This window comes from Oryza glaberrima, chromosome 3, assembly GCF_000147395.1.
Source record: "Oryza glaberrima chromosome 3, OglaRS2, whole genome shotgun sequence".
Taxonomy (NCBI): Eukaryota; Viridiplantae; Streptophyta; class Magnoliopsida; order Poales; family Poaceae; genus Oryza; species Oryza glaberrima.
In genome coordinates, this window is record NC_068328.1 from 2,800,319 (window position 1) to 2,820,069 (window position 19,751).

The following is a 19,751-nucleotide window of genomic DNA, read 5'->3' on the forward strand; positions in this document are numbered from 1 at the left end:
TAAAATTAAATGTGACATATTCAGTACAACAAATATAAACAGAGGTATGTCCAAATTCGTAATACTAATATGTGTCACATTCAGTATTATATTGGTTTTTTATGGGATGGAGAGAGAGTCCGTCTATTCTAAAATAAACTAACTTCGTCATTGTTGTACGAGTTTGATTTATTTTTGAGAGAGAGAATACTAGGAGTACGAACTTGATTGATGCAGCCCGTAGGCTGTAGCCACGTGGATCGATAAGGACTTTTGTGGCTAGAAAAACGTGAGGTGCAGCTAAAAAAACGTGAGGTGTAAGAGGCTTGTGGCTACAGCTAGCCTACAGAAGCCGACTAGTACGACTGTCTACCTTCAAACTTTTAATTTTTTTTTGTTACATTAAATGTTTGGACACATATATAAAACATTAAATATTAATAAAAAAATCAATTGCACAGTTTACATGTAAATCACGAGACGAATCTTTTAAGCTTAATTACGCTATGATTTGAGAATGTGGTGTTACAGTAAATATTTATTAATGATGGATTAGTTAGGCTTAATAGATTCGTCTCGCAGTTTACATGCGGAATCTGTAATTTATTTTATTATTAGTCTACGTTTAATACTTTAAATGTGTGTCCGTACACGTCAAACTTTTTTTTTTTTTGCCAAAACATCTAGACACGGCCTATGTGAACTTGGTTTGTTTATAAAACAGTGACTCTCCCAGTTAGCCTGCACCATCTACTAGCTAGTAGAATGGCATCAACTATATTGCAACGAAAGGGAGCCGGAGAGGATGCCGTTGTCATCGTGGGAGCCGGAATCGCCGGACTCGCCGTGGCTCTCGGGCTGCACAGGTGGGAAACTGAGAATGTGTTGGCTTTCTGTATGTGTCGCCGTGTTGGCAGCTGCATGTTAACTTGATCTGAGCTGATATCATCTGCTTGCTTGCTTGATTGATCCGCATGCAGGAAAGGGGTGAAGTGCACGGTGCTAGAGTCGTCGCCGGAGCTCAGGGCGTCGGGGTTCGCCATCGCGACGTGGAGGAATGCGTTGCAAGCGCTTGACGCCCTTGGGGTGGGCGACAAGATCAGGAAGTGTCATCTGCATCTTCAGGAGTAAGTACAACGCACCTGGTTTAAAACACCTGCATGAAGATATATCTTTGACGAGAAAATTATTACATATCATTAGAACTAGCTGGTAGTCTGCGTAATCACGCGGCTAGCACTCATTTAAAATTATCTAATTTATTTAAAATTTGCTAAATAATAATCTCGTTGTTTTAAGATTTTTAAAATAAATCTTATCATCATTGTTTTTTTATTTTTATATGTTTTAAAAGTCACACCCACCACCGACTTTCACTTCTTTGTCTATCTATTGATGCCATTTTCAACCATACCATTTTTCGGTAAAGTTGCCAAAAAATGGTTATATTTAGTTTGTTGCCAAATTTGATCAATACATAAGAAATCCTGCTAAAATTTTAGCAATATTACCACCTTACCAAAATTTTGACATTGCTAAAACTTGGTAAGGTTTATTTTGGCTACAATCTGAACAAGCCCATATTTTTTGGAAATCCCCTCAAATGCCGTCACTAGACTCCTTCACGGCATGCCCGATGTTCTTGTCATTGAGATTTTAGAAATTAAACATAATTATTATTATTAGGTTCCTTTTTTTACTTTCTAATAGTCCCGTCAACCAGCACAACACTACTCTTATACGACCTTCCCGTCGCCTCTCCCCTACTGAACCTAATCATTAGTTAGATATTGTTATTTAATTTCCCATTAACCGTCACCACTTTTCCCCTTTACAGCTCGCATGTTGTTCTCTTTTATCATCATTGTCACTGTTGTGTTATAGATAGAATGTTTTTTCAATATTATTTATTTTTTACTCCAAATTTTTGTTATTTATAAATCGTGTTCCTAGTTGAACTTTTTTTTAAATTTCTAATTTTGTTTTCATTTTTTTTCCGATTTTAGTTAGTCTTGTATAGTGTTCAATATTGATCTGTTTTCACTATTTCTTATTATTCCGGATTACAGTTATTTCTAAATTGTATTGATACTTGAACTCACATATTTATATTTTTCTAATTTAAAATTATTATATTTTATTTTAAATTAATCTCGTGTTGTGTTCTGCTAGATGGTCTCAAACTTCTTTGAGTATTCCTTATTTTCTATTTCACAAATATGTATGTTTAAATTTAGCTCCTACATGTTGTAAAAAGACAAATATGACCGTGAATTTACACGTACAAGTTATATTTTTATTTATTTATAAATATTTTTAGAGATCGAATTCTAACCTGCATGTTTATACAATGACATATCACATATTAATATATCATATTAAATTGTTACGTGAAATGTAAGAAAGGAGGTTGTATTCTCTCGAGGCAAATTTCCATCTCCATATCTTAGACCTTAATTTTTCACATCACAGGTTGCATGTCTTCTCTTCGTCCACCGGAGAGATGGCACATGCAACGTCTCTCAATGAGCAGGGGAAACGGTGAGATGGCATGCTCGGACTGATCTCTACTGATTATATACACCGTTCATTCTAGACAACGCTTACATGATTGTTGGCTTAGATGCAGAGGACCCAACGAAATGCTCTGCGTCAGGCGGGACTGGCTACTGCGAGCACTGGAGGAAGAGCTACCAGAAGGCACCATCCGCTACTCCTCCAAGATCGTTGAAATCGAAGAGGACGGCGACGCCAAGATCCTACACCTAGCCGACGGCGCAATTCTCCGAGCAAAGGTAGAAGAAGAAAAAACACAGTGAATCCCAAAGATTGCGAACTGAGAATTCTTGAATTGTTAATGGCGCGGATGCAGGTAGTGATCGGTTGCGACGGGGTCAATTCCGTGGTGGCAAAATGGCTGGGGCTCGCAAAGCCGTCCTACTCGGGGCGCTTGGCTACGAGAGGCCTCGCGTGTTACCCTGGCGGCCACGGCTTCGATCCCAAGTTCAAGATGTTCTTCGGCCATGGCTTTCGTCTCGGCGTGATCCCCTGCAACGATACTGATGTCTACTGGTTCTTCACCTGGTCTCCTTCTGAGCACGGTTAGTCTCTGTCATTGACACACTGTCACGAATGGTGAATCGATTGGTGATCAGGAATTAACCGGTGCACGCATGTTTGGTTGCTGCTCCAGATGATGATGCTCTCGCCAAGAAGAAGCAGTTCGTGCTGACCAAGCTGAGGAGCGCCGAGATCCCAGCCGAGGTGATGGAGGTCGTCGAGAGGAGCGAGGCGAAGGACGTGCTCACCGCGCCGCTGCGTTTCCGGCCGCCGCTCTCGCTGCTGCTGGCGAGCATCAGCAAGGGGAACGTGTGCGTCGCCGGCGACGCGCTGCACCCGATGACGCCCGACCTGGGGCAGGGCGGCTGCGCGGCGCTGGAGGACGGCGTCGTGCTGGCGAGATGCCTCGGCGACGCCATCCTCGGCGGCGGCGGCGGCGGTGCGGAGAGCGAGAGGATCGAGGCGGGTCTGCGTGAGTACGCGAGGATCCGGCGGTGGAGGAGCGCCGAGCTCATCGGGACAGCCTACGTGGTTGGCTTCATGCAGGAGAGCAGCAATGCGGTCATCAGCTTTCTGCGTGACAATTGGTTGGCCGGAGCGCTGGTGAGAAAGCTTCTGAAAATGGCGGACTATGACTGTGGCAAGCTCTAAAATGTGAATGGTTATTGGCCTTCTGTACCGGGATCCTTTTACAGTGGTCTCTACTCTCTAGACTCTCTACTCGTAATACACTATTATTGTATTATCATTAGTACAAGTGACCAACTATTGATTTATGAATTCTACTTCTAATAAAAAAATATTTTGCTATCAGTGGTTGAGGGCAGGGTTCAAAATTCCATAACAAAATTTCAGAAATTTTGGTTCTCATTTGGTACTATTTATTCAAATTTGATAAAATTTTGTTTAAAAATTCAAATAATTTCGGCCATATCGGTGACCCCTGATACAAATGAATGAATGCACTTAGCGTAGGTTTCACTGATTTGTGATAAGTTTGACTTAGATTTGTCAGATTTTCATCAAATTTGGCATATTTTTGTCAAAAATTGTTTTTGTTAAATTTGACTTTAGTTTGATAAAATGGACTTTAAATTTGATAGATGTTTGACATATTTAATTTAGATTGAGAAAAATATGAATAAAATTTAACAAAATTTTGGATAACATCCACCCAAAATACATACAGCTTGTGGATGGGAGAGAGGAAGAAGGTTCGTGTCAATGCAACCACCATCCTCTTTGCCATGGCGTCATCGTCGTTGTTGCCGACAACTAACCCACACCCACTGAATTCCACCACTGCCACGATGCCGCCACCATATCCGCAGTCCGCACGCCTCGGTGCCGCTGGATCTGCAGCTAGATACTCAGCCGCCACCGGATTGATCGCCTACCCATCGCTACAGCCCGAACTCTGCCGCCTGAGCCTTGCCTTTGGTGCTCTTCCTCATCATCATCGAGCCATCGTTGCCCCTCCCCCGCTGGATCCACCCGCCTCAGCCCGAGCTCCACACTCCTTCCCCGTCGCATCCACCCGCCTCAGCCTGAGCTTCGCCACCCATCCCCTACTGAATCCACCCGCCCTAGTCCTAGCTCTGACGCCCGGGCCCAGCTGCCATCGCTCCTCATCATCATTGTCGAGGCATGCGCTACCGCTCCCTCCCTCGGCACGCCGTTATCGCTGCTCCGTTCATGTGCAGCTTTCGTCGTCGCTCCCTTTCTTCATGCGCAACCACCGCTCCCTCCCTCTCCACACCGGCGACGCTGGCACCACTGTGCCATCCCTCTGTGTGTACGCCGTCACTGCCTCACCTAACATAGAGAGATAGGGTTGGGAGCTAATGAATGGATATGGTTGAATGTCATCAAGGGTATTTTGATCAGGTTGACTAGTAAATAGATTTTTTCCCCTTTTCTTGAATGAAGCCCTAACATCATAGAGAAAGTAGGGTTAGATGGTAACTTTGATTTTGAAAAAGGGGTCAAATGAGCAAATTAGAATAAGTAGAGTCTGATTGGTAGTTATGCTTCAAAACAGGGCTAAATGAGCAATTATCCATAAAAAATATGGACGGTCCAAACTAGAAACTATTCTAAACTCTTGAGGGATATCATCTTGTTGTTTGCATGTCATCTAAATAGTTATAAAATAAAATAAAAAAAAATCAACATGATAGATTAAAATGTGATAAACAAATCCATAAACATGCAAGATCAAATTTAACTTCTACAAGTTGCGACGAAAAAAGTAAATTTGATTATAGATATACATTAACTAGCTATAATTTAATTTATATCTCATCAAGAGTTTAGAATCCAATCCCACGATCCAAATACATCGTTGTTTGTACTTACATGTGGGTTGCATGAACAAATGATGGAACTGATTTTTGTGATACAGTTGGCACAAAACACAAATGAGGGTTAGCTATGTTACACGGACACTCCCATACGGATACAGACACGAATATGGTACATGGTACACTATTCCAGATACGGGGTATTATTAATTGTATGATACGTATAACAAATAAAATAATAGAAAGAAATTAAAGGTTAAGGGCTTTAAATATAAAAGACACGGTTATTCAATTTTATCAATAGGACATAAAAATATTTATTCCGTGTCAAAAATATAAAATATGAAGCGTATTAACTTTTATGATTTTTAAAGCTGTACTTTGACCATTATTTTTTTTTTTTGTTATAGGGAGTACGAAGCTAGTAGAACTTAACTCATTAGAGAAAATTTTGAGTGTTGAGGGAAAAACATGAAAAATGAAAGAAGGTCATCAATACAGGTGAGAAAACCTGACTCCACGGTCAGTCACGACCGGTAGTCTCAATCGTGGTCGCACTCGCTTGGACAGTTGGACGGACCTGGTCCGACTCCTCAACGCCGTATACTTCTCCATCTCTCCCCCTCCTTCTCACAGTCACGTTAATTTTTCTCCTCTCGTTTTTTTTCCCTATCATCTCTTTCTCGTCCTATTCATAAGAGCGAACTAGTGATAGAGGCAAAAGTAATAAACCCACTTACCTACTTATAGATCAAAATCTGCAGTGCCGGGTGCCGAAGCCGGCCCTTTGTCCCGGACGCGTTGCCGGTGCCGCTTTCCTCCGTGTTTTCTTCCGAGCGAGAGCGATTTACGGTTCATGGAGACACGTACTCACGGTCCTTTTCGCGGTCACAGCCGCGACGCTCCCGGTGCTCCTGTATTCTACCGAGAACAGGACACTGACTTGTGGGACCCGCGGCTCCTCCTATCGGGCCCCAAAAACTTCGGCCCAGGCTGTCTACGAATGGGCCTGTGCTGGCCTACTCCAATAAAAAAAAGGAATAAGATCACTTTGACTCCCTCAATTGACCACCGAATCTAAATCGTATCTCTCAATCGCAATACCAGAAATCTTCACCCCGAACTTGCAAAACCGGTGCAATTTGACTCCTTGAGTGGTTTTCGAGGGCGGTTTTGCTGACGTGGCGCGCACGTGGCAGTGTTGACCTGATCTTTGTTCCACGTGGCATTGACGTGGCGCTTATGTGGCACTAAAATAAAAAATATATATGCGGGGCCATTTGCCATTCACACAAAAAAAATTATAGGACCCACTGACATGTGGGTCCCACATGTCATCTTCTCTCTCGCTACCCTTCTTCTTCCTCCTCTCTCCCTTATTTCTCTCTCTCTCTCTCTCCCCTCTTGACATGAGCCGGCGGCAGGCGGGGGCTCGGTGGCGGCGGCGGCGAGCAGGTGCCAGAGTGGTGGCGGCGGTGGGCGGTGGACCTCGGGCGATGGGCGCGGGAGCAACTCAAGGTTGCGCGTCGCCTCCATTTTTTGCGGTGGTGGTGGGCTCGTCTTGGCCTCGAGGTGGCGGCACGAAGCGACAAGTGGTCTCCGGCAACGCCTTCCACCGACGATGAAGACCGACGCCTTCCACCGAGCCATTACCGTCTCTGCTGCTGCGACCACATCAGGCCGCCGTTGCCGCCCTGCTGCCGCAACTCGTCCTCTAGCCGCCCGTCGTGGCCGATTCGGAGCTCTGGATCTCTAGCCGCCATGCCCTCCTGAGCTCCTCTTGCTTGGCCGCGCGACGCCTTCGACAGCGCCACCACCATCGTCATCCCCCGTGGCGAAGGGGACACCGTCGCCACTCCAGATTTTGCTGCGGCAATGGCGGTGCCAGCGTCGGCGCGAGAGTTGGCTGCTACTGCATGGCTGACGCGGCCTCGCCACCATCCCCATCTCCCGTGGCGCCAACGCCGCTTCATTCCCGGACCCGTCGAAGCCGAACCCTGCTGCGACGGTGGAGGCGGCGCGAAGACTGTCGACTGCTGCTGCATGGCGAGGCGCGGCCCTAGCCCGGCCGCCATCATCCCCCGCGGCGAACGCACCACCGATGCCTCTCCAGCGCCGCCACCGCCGAACCCGAATCCCTACTGCTGCGGTGGCGGCAGAGGCGGCGCAAATCCGGACGCCGCTCCCCACGCACGAAGAGAAAGAGGGAGAGATAGAGAAAGGTGGAGAGAGAGAGGAGGAAGAAGGGATAAGAGAGGATGACATGTGGGCCCCATATGTCAGTGGGTCCGACAAAAACTTTTTTGTGTGAATGACAAATGGGCCCGCATATATTTTTTAATTTTAATGCCACGTAAGCGTCACGTCAATGCCACGTGGAACAAAGAACATGTAAACACTGCCACCTGTGCGCTACGTCAGTGAAACCGCCCTCCAAAACCACCAAGGGAGCAAATTGTACCGGTTTTATAAGTTTAGGGGGTCGAGATTTCTGGTGTTGCGGTTGAGGGATACGATTTAGATTCGGTGATCAGTTAAGGGAGTCAAAGTGATCTTATTCCATAAAAAAAAAGGAAGGAAATATGGCCCACATCCAAACACACTAGCCAAAAGTTTGGGCCGTACAAAATTCCCATTTCCGTCACGACTCTGACTGCCCTCGCTAATCCAATTTCCGCATGTTCGTGTACAAGGTCGAATCCACCAACCTGACTTCTTTTTCGTCGCATCTGCTTCAGTAAGTCCACTGCCGATCACTCCCAGTCTCCCAGGTCCCAAACACTTGCTAGCCTATCTATATATGCGGCCACGAGCAGCACTAGATTTCAGTGAGCAAAGAAGCTTTACTCAGTTAGTGTCTGGTCTTAATTAAACACTGGCCTCCCAATTGATTAAGAGTACTCAGGGGGAGTACTGACTACTGAGAATCTAGCATCGATCAAGCATGCAACAAAAGGAAGCCGGCGAGGAAGCCGTCGTCGTCGTGGGCGCCGGGATCGCCGGCCTCGCCGTGGCTCTCGGGCTGCACAGGTGAGAGGAGCCACCGGTGAGCCGGTGATGCGTATTGCTCTGTGTGTTGGCTGCCGCAGGTTAACTCGAGATGATGATCTGCTCCGCGTGCAGGAAAGGGGTGAAGTGCTCGGTGCTGGAGTCGTCGCCGGAGCTCCGGGCGTCGGGGTTCGCCTTCGCGACGTGGACGAACGCGTGGCAAGCGCTTGACAACCTTGGGGTGGGCGACAAGATCAGGAAGCTTCATCTGCATCTTCAGGAGTATGTAGAAAAAGAGAGGAACACTTGTAGGTGTGGTGAAAATGTAAAATAGTGACTGATTCTTGGTCTGAATTGTTCACAGGTTGCATGTCTTCTCTTCGTCTACGGGAGAGATAACACGAAGAGCGGATCTCACGGTGCAGGGGAAACGGTAAGATGTCATGTTCTCTCCCACTGATCTCTACTGATGACTATTCACCTTACACTCTAGGCCATACTTGCATGTCGTTTTGCTTCCACGGGCCACACGTTCTTGTATTGAACCGTACCGAAATTTTGGATCCTTCGCTTGGATGCAGAGGACCCAATGAACTGCGCTGCGTCAGGCGGGACTGGCTGCTCCGAGCACTAGAGGAAGAGCTACCAAAAGGCACCATCCGTTACTCCTCCAAGATCGTTGCAATCGAAGAGGATGGCAACGCCAAGATCATACACCTTGCCGACGGCGCAATTCTCAGAGCAAAGGTAGGAAAAAAAAAACAGAGTAATTCCCTAGAAACTGTGTTTCATTCATAGAGCAAATGCCACTGAAATTAATGACGGGGGTGCAGGTGCTGATCGGCTGCGACGGGGTGAATTCCGTTGTGGCAAAATGGCTGGGGCTCACAAAGCCGTCGTCCTCGGGGCGCTTGGCGACGAGAGGCCTCGCGCATTACCCTGATGGCCATGGATTGGACCCAAGGTTCAAGATGTTCGTCGGCCATGGCTTCCGTGCTGGCGTGATCCCCTGCAACGAGACTGATGCCTACTGGTTCTTCACCTGGTCTCCTTCCGAACACGGTCAGTCTCGTCACTATCAAGTGTCAACTATGCCAACAATGGTGATCTGACAGGTGATCAGTGATTGATCGGTGTTTAGTTGCCGTTCCAGAAAGTAATGGCGTCGAGGAGAGCGCGGAAAAGATGAAGCAGTTCGTGCTGACCAAGCTGAGGAGCTCCAAGATCCCAACCGAGGTGCTCGAGGTCGTCGAGAGGAGCAACATAAACGACGTGGTCGCGTCGCCGCTGCGTTTCCGGCCCCCGCTGTCGCTCCTGCTCGCGAGCATCAGCAAGGGGAACGCGTGCGTCGCCGGTGACGCGCTGCACCCGATGACGCCTGACCTTGGCCAGGGCGGCTGCGCGGCGCTCGAGGACGGCGTCGCGCTGGCGAGATGCCTCGGCGACGCCCTTCTCGGCGGCGGCGGCGCCGCCGAGAGCGAGAGGATCGAGGCGAGTCTACGTGAGTACGCTAGAATCCGGCGGTGGAGGAGCGTCGAGCTCGTCGGGACAGCCTACGTCGTCGGCATCGTGCAGCAGAGTAACAATGCGGTCATCAGCTTTCTGCGGGACAAGTGGTTGGCCGGAGTGCTCGCCGGAAGGCTTCTGAAAATGGCGGACTATGACTGTGGCAAGCTCTAAAACGTGGGAACTCAGTTTTGTACCCAAGTTAATAAGATTACGAAATGGATTTTGTACCCATGTGTCTGAACAAATGATGGAATTGGATTTTGTGATAAAAGCTGCCTCAAAACATGTATGGGTTTAGGTCTAAATTTTGTGGATAAGGATGGGAATCTATATTTCTATATTTCTAGGACACTAGTAGGGATAAGGTGTTGAGCGCAAAAATGGAATAATTAAAAAGTCTCAGTTGACCATAGTAGGAACAATAGTATGACTGCTTAAGTTGTAGTCACAGGGATTGCACATGAACCAAATCCCATCGTAACGGTGCAATGCAACCGCTATAGTAACGGGCTGTAGCACTTGATTTGCACCTTTGATCTGAAAAAGAATGGATGAGATACCATGGAGTCACTAACTTGCAGTCCTAGCTATGGCTGCATGTGATCTCAATCCCGAAGCCCATACGACTTGATGATTGGGATGAGGTTTATTTGCCAAATATAGCGGGGCCAACAGGAGAGTAGGATCGTTGGTGGTAGCTAATCTTATGAACTCTCTAGTGCCAATGCTACAAACTGTAGCTACAACCAGGGGCGGATTCAGCATGGGAGCGGCGGGGTCTCGAGTCTCCACTACTGACGTAAAGACTATGAGAGACCCACGAAGACCCACTAAATTTTTTTACCATATGTAGATGGGAGGGGGGACTGTAACTTATCTAGTTTGTTCAGACCTCACTGCTATTTTTTTCTGGATCCGCCACTGGTTACAACCACCAACCACATAGGATCACTCATCAAGCCATTCAACTAAATAAGTTAACCAATGAAATTGATTTGCTTGAATTGGAAAAAGGCTTTGGTTGATCAGCCTAAACATATGGCTTACCCATGAGGCTCTAAAACTTTCACTATCAGCAAGTTTGAGGACATAAAAATGATCACCACACCCTGGGTCTGTGCTGGATGAGACCATTGTCATTTTGTCAAGTAAAACCTTGATGAAGGTGCATCCGTGGCGGCAGTGGTTACTACTCCTTCTATAGTTATAAGACGTTTTGACTTTGGTTAAAGTCAAACTATTTTAAGCTTAACTAAATTTATAGGCAAATATAGTAATATTTATAATATTAGATTAGTTTCATTGAATCAATAATTAAATATATTTTTATAATAAATTTGTCTTTGGGTTGAAAATTTTACTATATTTGTCTTTAAACTTAATTAAACTTAAATAGTTTGACTTTAACCAATGCCATAACGTTTTATATTCCCATTTACTTTTTTCCCTGGAGGCTGCTATCTTGCCGCAAAAAATGTGTCCAAGATATTGTAAAACAATGAGAAGGCACGTCCCGTTCGACGTCTGTCCACTCTCACCGGACCGTAGTGGCGCATCATCATCAGCGATGACGTCAAAGTGCCTTCACTGCTGGCCTGCTGCTCACTCACCCTCGCCGTCGCAGCAATCATATTTAAACTCCTGGCGCTCACTCGATTTGCTCACAGCATTTATTCTCATCCCTTTCCTGCAGCCAAGTCAGTTTGCATTCGCACAAAGCCATTTGCAAGCATGCAGCAAGAACAGGCAGACGGCCGGGAGATCGTCATCGCCGGCGCTGGCCTCGCCGGGCTCGCAGTGGCCCTCGGACTGCACAGGTACACAACCTTTTTTGCTTCTGAGTGCCTAGCGACGTGTTCCAACTCCATGGGAGCCGATCGAAGTGCGGCACTGCGTGCAGGAAAGGACTGAGGAGCGTGGTGCTGGAGTCGTCGCCGACGCTGCGGACGTCCGGGTTGGCGTTCATCACATGGACGAACGCCTTCCGCGCGCTTGATGCCCTTGGGGTAGGCGACAAGATGAGGAGCCAGCACCAGCAGATCCAGAGGTATGTAACAGATTCAGAGGCAGTAGGAGACTCTGAGTCACTGAGATCTTGACCTCCAGGTCAGAGTACAGTAGTACTAACTTTTTTCTCCTGCCACTTTATCATTATCTGAATGTGTGAGGGCAAGTTTTATGACAGAGGTAGTGGTCACATCTAATTTTATGTAAATCATCTACACGTTAATTTAGAGGTAATACATACAATAGATTGCATCTACTTATACTACACCCAACCAATCAACTTATCTCTTTTTCTCTCATTTCTTGAAATTGGTGTGGAGGTTGCCCCTTGCATGAGAGGTGGCTGCTCCCCTCTCTCTTCTCTTCTCTCCACATCATCATATAAGTCTACATGACTTCTTGGAATTAGTGATAAGGGGCTCATAGTACTTGCCCTGAGGCCTTGGGTTGACTCAGCAGGGTGACCGAGGTCCTAAAGTAGAAGTCCTAACTCCTAAGGCCTCGTTTAGTTACAAACTTTTTTTTCGAACTTCTAATTTTTCCATCACATCAAAACTTTCATATACACAAACTTCCAACTTTTCCGTCACATCGTTTCAATTTCAACCAAACTTCTAATTTTGGCGTGAACTAAACACACACTAACTGTAACTGTTACTGTATGTCTGTATCATACGGTGTACAGTACGGATAAGCCTGATTTTTTCTCTCCATGTTTGTTCTTAGGTTGAATGTCATGTCTTCAGCTACTGGAGAAATAGTGCAAGAAATTGATCTGAGGGCGCAAGGCAAACGGTGAGAACTGAGAAGATATATCTGTCTACTCCCCTTCCCCCTGTCGTGTGATGCGCACACCTGAAAACACCTGTGACGCAGGGGAACCCATGAGGCACGCTGCGTGAGCCGCACCGCGCTGCTACTGGCGTTGGAGGAAGAGCTCCCAAGAGGCACCATCCGCTACTCCTCCAAGATCGTCTCGATCGAGGAAGACGGCAACGCCAAGATCCTCCATCTGTCTGACGGATCGACTCTCAGAGCAAAGGTAAAAACACATGGCGTGCGTGCTGTCTCTGTCGATCGATCGGTTGCTGAGGAGGAGATGGTGGCGATGGATGCAGGTGCTGATCGGGTGCGACGGGATCAACTCGGTGGTGGCGAGATGGCTGGGGCTCGCGAAGCCGTCGGACTCGGGGCGCACGGCCACGCGCGGACGCGCCAAGTACCCGGACGGCCATGGCTTCGAGCCCAGGTTTCTGCAGTTGGTCGGCCAGGGATTCCGTGCAGGCATGGTGCCCTGCAACGACACCGACGTCTACTGGTTCTTCACGTGGTCTCCTTCCCCAGATGGTCAGTCACCTGAGCTGCCAAGATCCAAGTGTCGAACACTCGATCGGCTGCAAGGAGGACATGAACACTGAATCGTATTACTGATTAATGCCGTGTCTTTTGACAGATAAGGATGTCGACAAGAGTTCAGCCGCGATGAAGCAGTTCGTGCTGACAAAGCTCCGGAGCACGAACGTGCCACCACAGGTGCTCGAGGCGGTCGAGCGGAGCGAGATGAACGACGTGCTCGCGGCGCCGCTGCGGTTCCGATCGCCGCTGTCGCTCCCGTTCGCGAGCATCAGCAAGGGGAACGTGTGCGTCGCCGGCGACGCGCTCCACCCGACGACGCCGGACCTGGCGCAGGGCGCGTGCACGGCGCTGGAGGACGCCGTCGTCCTGGCGAGGTGCCTCGGCGAGGCGCTGCTGCTCCGTACCGGCGACTGCGCCGCCGAGGAGAGTCACCGGGTCGTCGAGGCCGCGCTGCGCCGGTACGCGGACGCCCGGCGGTGGAGGAGTGCGCAGCTGACCGGTGCGTCGTACGCGGTGGGGTTCGTGCAGCAGAGCGACCACCCCGCCGTGGGCTTCCTGCGTGACAAGCTGTTGTCCGGGGTGCTCGCCAAGACGCTGCTCATGATGCCCGACTACGATTGCGGCACGCTCTCGAGTTCCGGTGCTTGTTGACGTGATTTGGGTTTTGGCCGCCGCCCAGCTGCAAGTCTGCAACCTGTAATCATATCGTCGTGCTGTTTGTGATGTTTGTCTGTATGTGCTCCGTCTGTTTTACTGTTCCGTCACGTGTCAATGATCCCAAACCTGTGAAACGCTCCTTTTTGTGTGCAGAAAAATAAAGTCGAGTGCATTTGGGTTTTTGGTCGGATATCGAAAATTCCCGTGTCAACCCGGAGGGGAATGGGCACTGCTTGCGAGCATACCTGCTGCCTCAACAATTCTTTTTGGGTTTATTCACAAGCCGCCCTCGTGGCTGTACTCGTACTACGATTCTAGTACGAAACAGCCCGGACAGTTCCTTTGTGCCAATCATTGAACCCGGGAATGCTGGATCCTCTGTAATCAGACTTGCGCGCAACGTTACCAAATCGATCGAGAGGACTAACATGGACCAATTGACCAATATTTCGATGTGTACTAGTCATACAAGAATTCGTGAAAGCCGCCATGTTCCAGTTTGTTTCACCGCTGGCATGACGGATGGACGCGCCGCCTCGTTGGAATCCGGTCTTCTCCGTCCAATCCAACCACCCCTCGACCGTTTTGCTACAAAAGGCAGGCGCATCATAGAAAACCCTGAACTGGTTCAGCAGCAGTACAGCCTTCGACCATCCTCACTCTGTTTCCACTTGCGAGCGACACCAACCGCGGGTGGGGGTTCGCGAACAATGGAGGGCTCGGGCGTCGAGGGCATCGTCATCGCCGGCGCCGGCCTCGCGGGGCTCGCGACGGCGCTCGGGTTACACAGGTAAGTCTCTGTGCCGACCGTTTCGCCTTGATCTGCTCCGCGTTTGCGCGCGCGCGCGCGGATCGATCTGGAGCTGATGATCGAGCTGGGCCGGCGGTGCGTCCCGTGTGCAGGAAAGGGGTGAGGAGCCTGGTGCTGGAGTCGTCGGCGACGCTGCGGGCGTCCGGGTTCGCGTTCACGACATGGACGAACGCCTTCCGCGCGCTCGACGCCCTTGGTGTCGGCGACAAGATCAGGGAGCATCATCTGCTCTACGAGAGGTGAGCAGCCACTTACTTTACCAATCCCTTCCCTTCTAGTTGTAGATCCAGATAATAGCCAGACAGAGACAGTGGAACAGACGAACAGTGGAGTCCGTTGACCGTCACGAAATCACAACAAATCCTAACGCGAGTATAATAATTCTCGTTTAAGCGAAATCAAATTTACAGCCCAGCTCGTTTGATAGGCCATCCTGGGCCGTACTGATGAACCTGATTTTAGGTCCATATGCTGGGTCAGTCTGCCAGTGCCTGGTCTGATGTACTAGACCTTATAAGTTTTGGGCTTTTTCCACAATCCCACTCCGTGTCTGAGCTCTGAACTTGTGTGCTTACACTGTCTCTTGCTCCTTCCAGCCCATCTTTTGAGTTTACCCTTCGATTAACCTACTGAAGTTGCAGGAGTAATCTGTAACTCTTAAGACTAAAGAGTTTGTGATCGACTGAAGTTGTGACTTGTCGTGCTTGTTGGCAGGCTGTTGGCCTTCTCTGCATCCACGGGAGAGCCTGCCGCGAAGTTGAGTCTAAAGATGCAAGGGAAAAGGTACAGTGTCTGCAACTACCGCTAGCTGAGACCTGAATGTTAAAATTTTGTAACAAAATCATACTTATACGAGTAAACATCTGAAAACTGAAATCGTCGTTGTGTCGTTACTTCGTCAGTGGACCGCATGAGATTCGGTGCGTGAAGCGCAACTTCCTACTGGAGACTCTGGAGAACGAACTGCCGGAAGGCACCATCAGGTTCTCTTCCAAGATCGTCTCGATTGAGGAAGACGGCAATGTCAAGCTCCTACATTTGTCCGATGGCTCAACGATAAGAGCAAAGGTGTGTGAGATCAACAATGGCTAGATGCAACCTTGAGTGTTCATCATCACTTGTACCTCTCTTCTTCTCACTAAGAGCAGCCATGGCCTGATGCATTACTGTGCTTTTTCTGAAGGTGCTGATAGGCTGCGACGGCGTGAACTCGGTGGTGGCGAAGTGGCTTGGCCTGCCAAAGCCGATCCTCTCAGGGCGCTCGGCCACCAGGGGCCTCGCTGAGTACCCGGCCGGCCACGGATTCGGCCCGGAGATCCTGCAGTTCATCGGCCAGGGCTTCCGCTCCGGCGTGCTCCCCTGTTCCGACACCTCCGTCTACTGGAACTACACCTGGTACCCCTCCCCGGATGGTGCGGACCATTGCTAGTTACTTCCCCTTGACGAGCAGCAACAATGGCGGATTAATTCGCTGATCAATCTGTCACGTGTGGTGTACAGACGGCGACGCGGAGGAGAGCGTGGCCAAGATGCGGAGCTACGTGGTGGCGAAGCTGAGGGCGGCGAGGATCCCGGCGGAGGCGCTGGACGTGATCGAGCGGAGCGAGATGAGCGACGTGGTGTCGTCGCCGCTGAGGTTCCGGTCGCCGCTCGCGCTCGTCCGCGGCAGCATCAGCAGGGGCAACGTCTGCGTCGCCGGCGACGCCTTCCACCCGACGACCCCCGAGCTCGGCCAGGGCGGCTGCGCGGCGCTCGAGGACGGCGTCGTCCTCGCCCGGTGCCTCAGCGAGGCCTTCCTCGCCGACGGCGCCGAGCACGACCCGGGGTACGAGGCCGTCACGGCGGCGCTGGAGAAGTACGCCGAGGAGAGGCGGTGGCGCGGCATCCGGCTGATCACGGCGGCCTACGTCATCGGCTTCATCCAGCAGAGCACCAACCCGGTGATCAAGTTCCTCAGGGAGAAGTTCTTGTCAGGATTGCTGGCAAAAACTATGATCGCCATGGCTGATTACGATTGCGGAAAGCTATGATTCTGTTCACGAGAAATCAAGAACCCAAGAAGAGAAGAAAGAAATCAGCGGTGAGCGGGAACCGTCTTAATTAGCACATGGAGCAATCTTGTGATGTTGTTAACCAAGCACGAGGGGGCGAGCTTAAAGTCCACCGTACAACGTACTAGTATCACACACTCGGCAGATGCTCAAGGCAAAGTCTTATGTACGGGGAAGAGTAGGAGAGAGTGGAGAGAGTATGAGATGTAGGGCCGTATCAGGGGTATTTTGGCAGATTATTTATGTATCTATGCTTTACAAATTAACATGTTCGATAAATTAGTGATGTATGTAGTGAATCTCCATTTGTTGAGGTATTTGTTTGGACAACTTTGTTTACTTATTGCTTTATTGTCGTTGCTATTCACTGCAGCATTTGACCACGCATCAATTTTAGTCCATCCTCTGCGAGTGTGTTCAGCATATGGATTTGTCAGGTCCAAGATGGAAGAAGGGCAAAGATGGCAAGGACTTCTTAGCACTAGCAGCAGCTAATCCCATGTCAGTCATTGTTGCTGAGCTCAATGCCTCATTCATAAGCTCAAAGCCTGTGGCAATTTTGTCAGGTCCAGGTGGCGGTGCCATTCTTGGAGTTGAGCCAAAACAAGCCGTGATCCTAAACCGTGCTGCCTTTGGCCACGCCGTCGAAATTGCTGCGGCACAGAAGCACTGGTTCCAACTTAGCCCTGAGGAGGTCTTCTGCCTATGCCATGTTCTGAACTGCATCAGGGTTGAGTCACGGGACAAGAAGCAGATGAGTGATAAGCAACTGTGGAATCACTTCAGGTCCATGTCGGAGTCCTTTCCAGAGATGTACAAGGCTTACTCGCATCTGAGATTGTCACGACCTCATGGCACGAACAGATTGGGGGTAAACGGGAAAGTGTAGATTCCTGTTTACCCTGAGAGTGAGCCCAAAAGTAGATGTCAGGATACATATAAGGTACTTTTTCTCTATTTTATTGTGTTCTTGCTATAGGACTCTGGTCGGCCTTTTATAGTGTTCGACCATGACCACAAATATTTACATCTTTGCCATCATGGGCTTACATAAAGTTACCGTATTACCCCTAGTGATCCATAGGCCCTAGGGGTATAATAGTACTTTGCTGGTGGTCCCTAGGCGACATCTGGTGCCAGCTGGTTAGAGTAGTCGAAGTGGTCCCCACGGTTATTTTTCTCGAATGAGTCAACTGCTCGATAAGACTTTTCCTTATTTTCTTGTTATTTCAGCTGTCTTGGCCGCACTAGAGAACTCGAATATACTTTCTCATTATCTTGGCGCCTTGTCACTCCATAGGAACCTGCTCGGATACAACTATTAGGAAAAATAATGTCAGGTGGATGATGTTGGCTCGAATACATCTGTCTACTTGACATTAACTCGAATGTACTTTCCTCGTAACGCTGTTTCCTTTGGGTAAAAACATGTCCTAAAAGAACTTTTCTATAAAGAGGAGAACTTCATTCGAGTTTTTATATTTTAGGGGAAACTCTCTGAGTATTTTATCTTTAAGTAGACTTTTTGGGCGAAATGTGTTTTTGCTAATTTTTTTTTTGGGGGGCAAAGTTTACCACTTGCTACAACAAGCCCCGATGAGGGCGGGATGTTTTCGGCCGAAACCGTGGTCAGAAATATGTAAGGGATAAACTGTCGTCCCCCTGTTTTGGGCGAAAGCACATGTGAGTTTTTGTATTATCTTCTTTCTTAATTATTTATTAATTTTTTGTAATTAATTTTTAATTAATTTTTTTACTAGTAAACCACGTGTCAAATGCTTACGTTCATGGACGAGACGACTCAGACAAGGGCACCGATAAGCACGAAGGAAAATCGTGCGTCGTCGGCGGTGCTTATCCGGACATACTATGCGAGCAGGGGATGGGGCCACTTCGGTTTTCATGCCTAATTATTGATAGGTGGGCCCCACGAAAACACGCACACGCAAAACAGCTATATAAGCGCCCGGGGGTCGCTTTCCTGGCCCATTGTTGCGCCCGTCTTTGTCTCGTTTGTCTCGAATACTCTCGCCTCTCTCAAACACTTCCGTATAGAATACGCCTTTCGAGTTTTCTGCTTCGAGAGTTTTTCTGATTCGAGTCTTCTCAGCGACCATGGGGAAATCCAAAAAACCGGCCTCAAAACAGAAAGCGAAGAAAACATCTTCCGGTCTTGGTCCATCGATTATCTCTGAAGAGCGGCTCAATAAACTTGTTTCAAAAGGTGCCATTGCTAGTCTCAATCTAGTCATTCGTCCTGCTGGTGAGTTGATGTAACGCCCTGATTTTCGATCGGGATTAAAAATTATTAAATAATACATTTTTTAGAAATTAAATATAAGTTAAATCAATTTAATTAAGTGAAATAATGGGAGAATTAAAATTTTCCCTTAAAAATCATTGGCCGGGAATATTTTGTAATATTCTTTGTGCCCTAAAATACTCTCTAAAATTTTCCGTGAATTTTCGGAGCCCAAGAAGTAACATTATCAATACAAAGTTCATTTAATCAATTAAAATAAAAAGAAAACCAATTTAAATTCCCCTTCTTTCCCTTGGGCCGGTTTTGGCCCAAGTCTGCTTTGCCTCCCCGCGGCTTGGGCGCCCTCCCTCTCTCTAAGGCCGGCCGCCTCCTCCCTTCTCCCCTCGGACCTCCGGCCCAGCTCGCCTCCCTCTCGAAGTTTTTTTTGCGTCCCCCAACCGACCTCCTCACTCTCCCTCTGGCCGACAGGTGGGACCCGAGACCCCACCTGTCAGCTCTTCCTCCTACCTCCGGCCAATCGCCATGGCTGCCGTTGCCGCCCATGATTGCCGCCGAATCCGCCCACCTCCTCCACTCCGCACGCCCGCACCCGGTCGTGGGACTCTGCCGCCCCACGTCCTCCTCATTCCCCCACCTCTCCCACAAAATCCGGCCGCCACTTCCCCACGTCGCCGCCACCTCCATCTATCGGCCATTGCCGCCCAAATCCAACTCACCCCGGCTCCATCTCACCCTCCCGAGCCTATATAAACCCTCCCCGTGCTCCC

General features: G+C 48.8%; 5 protein-coding genes across 6 annotated transcripts; all 5 read left to right on the forward strand.

The window, feature by feature from the left end:
- Positions 1-744: 744 nt before the first annotated feature.
- LOC127767808 (monooxygenase 2-like) lies at positions 745-3,970 on the forward strand. Of its 2 annotated transcripts, none has more exons than XM_052293255.1 (6): positions 745-845; positions 960-1,106; positions 2,452-2,520; positions 2,603-2,774; positions 2,852-3,080; positions 3,173-3,970. In XM_052293255.1, exons 1-6 carry the CDS (start codon positions 745-747, stop codon positions 3,688-3,690), a joined length of 1,236 nt encoding a protein of 411 aa, XP_052149215.1. In that variant the 3' UTR covers positions 3,691-3,970. The 2 variants fall into 2 exon arrangements, with proteins under 2 accessions (XP_052149215.1, XP_052149217.1); XM_052293257.1 differs by having other exon boundaries at positions 2,609-2,774.
- A 4,218-nt stretch (positions 3,971-8,188) lies between these two features.
- LOC127765852 (monooxygenase 2-like) lies at positions 8,189-10,093 on the forward strand. The gene is made up of 6 exons (XM_052290812.1): positions 8,189-8,372; positions 8,466-8,612; positions 8,695-8,763; positions 8,912-9,077; positions 9,164-9,392; positions 9,484-10,093. The coding sequence occupies exons 1-6, from the start codon at positions 8,287-8,289 to the stop codon at positions 10,008-10,010; spliced, it is 1,224 nt and encodes a 407-aa protein (XP_052146772.1). The 5' UTR covers positions 8,189-8,286; the 3' UTR covers positions 10,011-10,093.
- A 1,421-nt stretch (positions 10,094-11,514) lies between these two features.
- LOC127765851 (monooxygenase 2-like) lies at positions 11,515-14,049 on the forward strand. Its single transcript, XM_052290811.1, has 6 exons — positions 11,515-11,656; positions 11,740-11,886; positions 12,573-12,641; positions 12,723-12,888; positions 12,965-13,193; positions 13,300-14,049. Exons 1-6 carry the CDS (start codon positions 11,571-11,573, stop codon positions 13,851-13,853), a joined length of 1,251 nt encoding a protein of 416 aa, XP_052146771.1. The 5' UTR covers positions 11,515-11,570; the 3' UTR covers positions 13,854-14,049.
- A 284-nt stretch (positions 14,050-14,333) lies between these two features.
- Positions 14,334-17,060, forward strand: LOC127765850 (monooxygenase 2-like). Its single transcript, XM_052290810.1, has 6 exons — positions 14,334-14,649; positions 14,763-14,909; positions 15,385-15,453; positions 15,573-15,738; positions 15,854-16,082; positions 16,171-17,060. The coding sequence occupies exons 1-6, from the start codon at positions 14,375-14,377 to the stop codon at positions 16,698-16,700; spliced, it is 1,416 nt and encodes a 471-aa protein (XP_052146770.1). The 5' UTR covers positions 14,334-14,374; the 3' UTR covers positions 16,701-17,060.
- An 84-nt stretch (positions 17,061-17,144) lies between these two features.
- Positions 17,145-17,849, forward strand: LOC127765854 (probable tRNA-splicing endonuclease subunit Sen2). Its single transcript, XM_052290814.1, has one exon. The coding sequence runs from the start codon at positions 17,146-17,148 to the stop codon at positions 17,608-17,610; it is 465 nt and encodes a 154-aa protein (XP_052146774.1). The 5' UTR covers position 17,145; the 3' UTR covers positions 17,611-17,849.
- Positions 17,850-19,751: the final 1,902 nt, after the last annotated feature.

Coding starts and splice junctions, on each gene's coding strand:
- LOC127767808 (XM_052293255.1), top strand. CDS start 745: ATGGCATCAACTATATTGCAACGAAAGGGAGCCGGAGAGGATGCCGTT. Junction 2,521..2,602: donor CTCAATGAGCAGGGGAAACG/GTGAGATGGCAT, acceptor TTGTTGGCTTAG/ATGCAGAGGACCCAACGAAA. Junction 3,081..3,172: donor CTGGTCTCCTTCTGAGCACG/GTTAGTCTCTGT, acceptor TTGCTGCTCCAG/ATGATGATGCTCTCGCCAAG.
- LOC127765852 (XM_052290812.1), top strand. CDS start 8,287: ATGCAACAAAAGGAAGCCGGCGAGGAAGCCGTCGTCGTCGTGGGCGCC. Junction 9,078..9,163: donor GCGCAATTCTCAGAGCAAAG/GTAGGAAAAAAA, acceptor ACGGGGGTGCAG/GTGCTGATCGGCTGCGACGG. Junction 9,393..9,483: donor CTGGTCTCCTTCCGAACACG/GTCAGTCTCGTC, acceptor TTGCCGTTCCAG/AAAGTAATGGCGTCGAGGAG.
- LOC127765851 (XM_052290811.1), top strand. CDS start 11,571: ATGCAGCAAGAACAGGCAGACGGCCGGGAGATCGTCATCGCCGGCGCT. Junction 11,657..11,739: donor GTGGCCCTCGGACTGCACAG/GTACACAACCTT, acceptor CACTGCGTGCAG/GAAAGGACTGAGGAGCGTGG. Junction 12,642..12,722: donor CTGAGGGCGCAAGGCAAACG/GTGAGAACTGAG, acceptor CCTGTGACGCAG/GGGAACCCATGAGGCACGCT.
- LOC127765850 (XM_052290810.1), top strand. CDS start 14,375: ATGACGGATGGACGCGCCGCCTCGTTGGAATCCGGTCTTCTCCGTCCA. Junction 15,739..15,853: donor GCTCAACGATAAGAGCAAAG/GTGTGTGAGATC, acceptor CTTTTTCTGAAG/GTGCTGATAGGCTGCGACGG. Junction 16,083..16,170: donor CTGGTACCCCTCCCCGGATG/GTGCGGACCATT, acceptor TGTGGTGTACAG/ACGGCGACGCGGAGGAGAGC.
- LOC127765854 (XM_052290814.1), top strand. CDS start 17,146: ATGGATTTGTCAGGTCCAAGATGGAAGAAGGGCAAAGATGGCAAGGAC.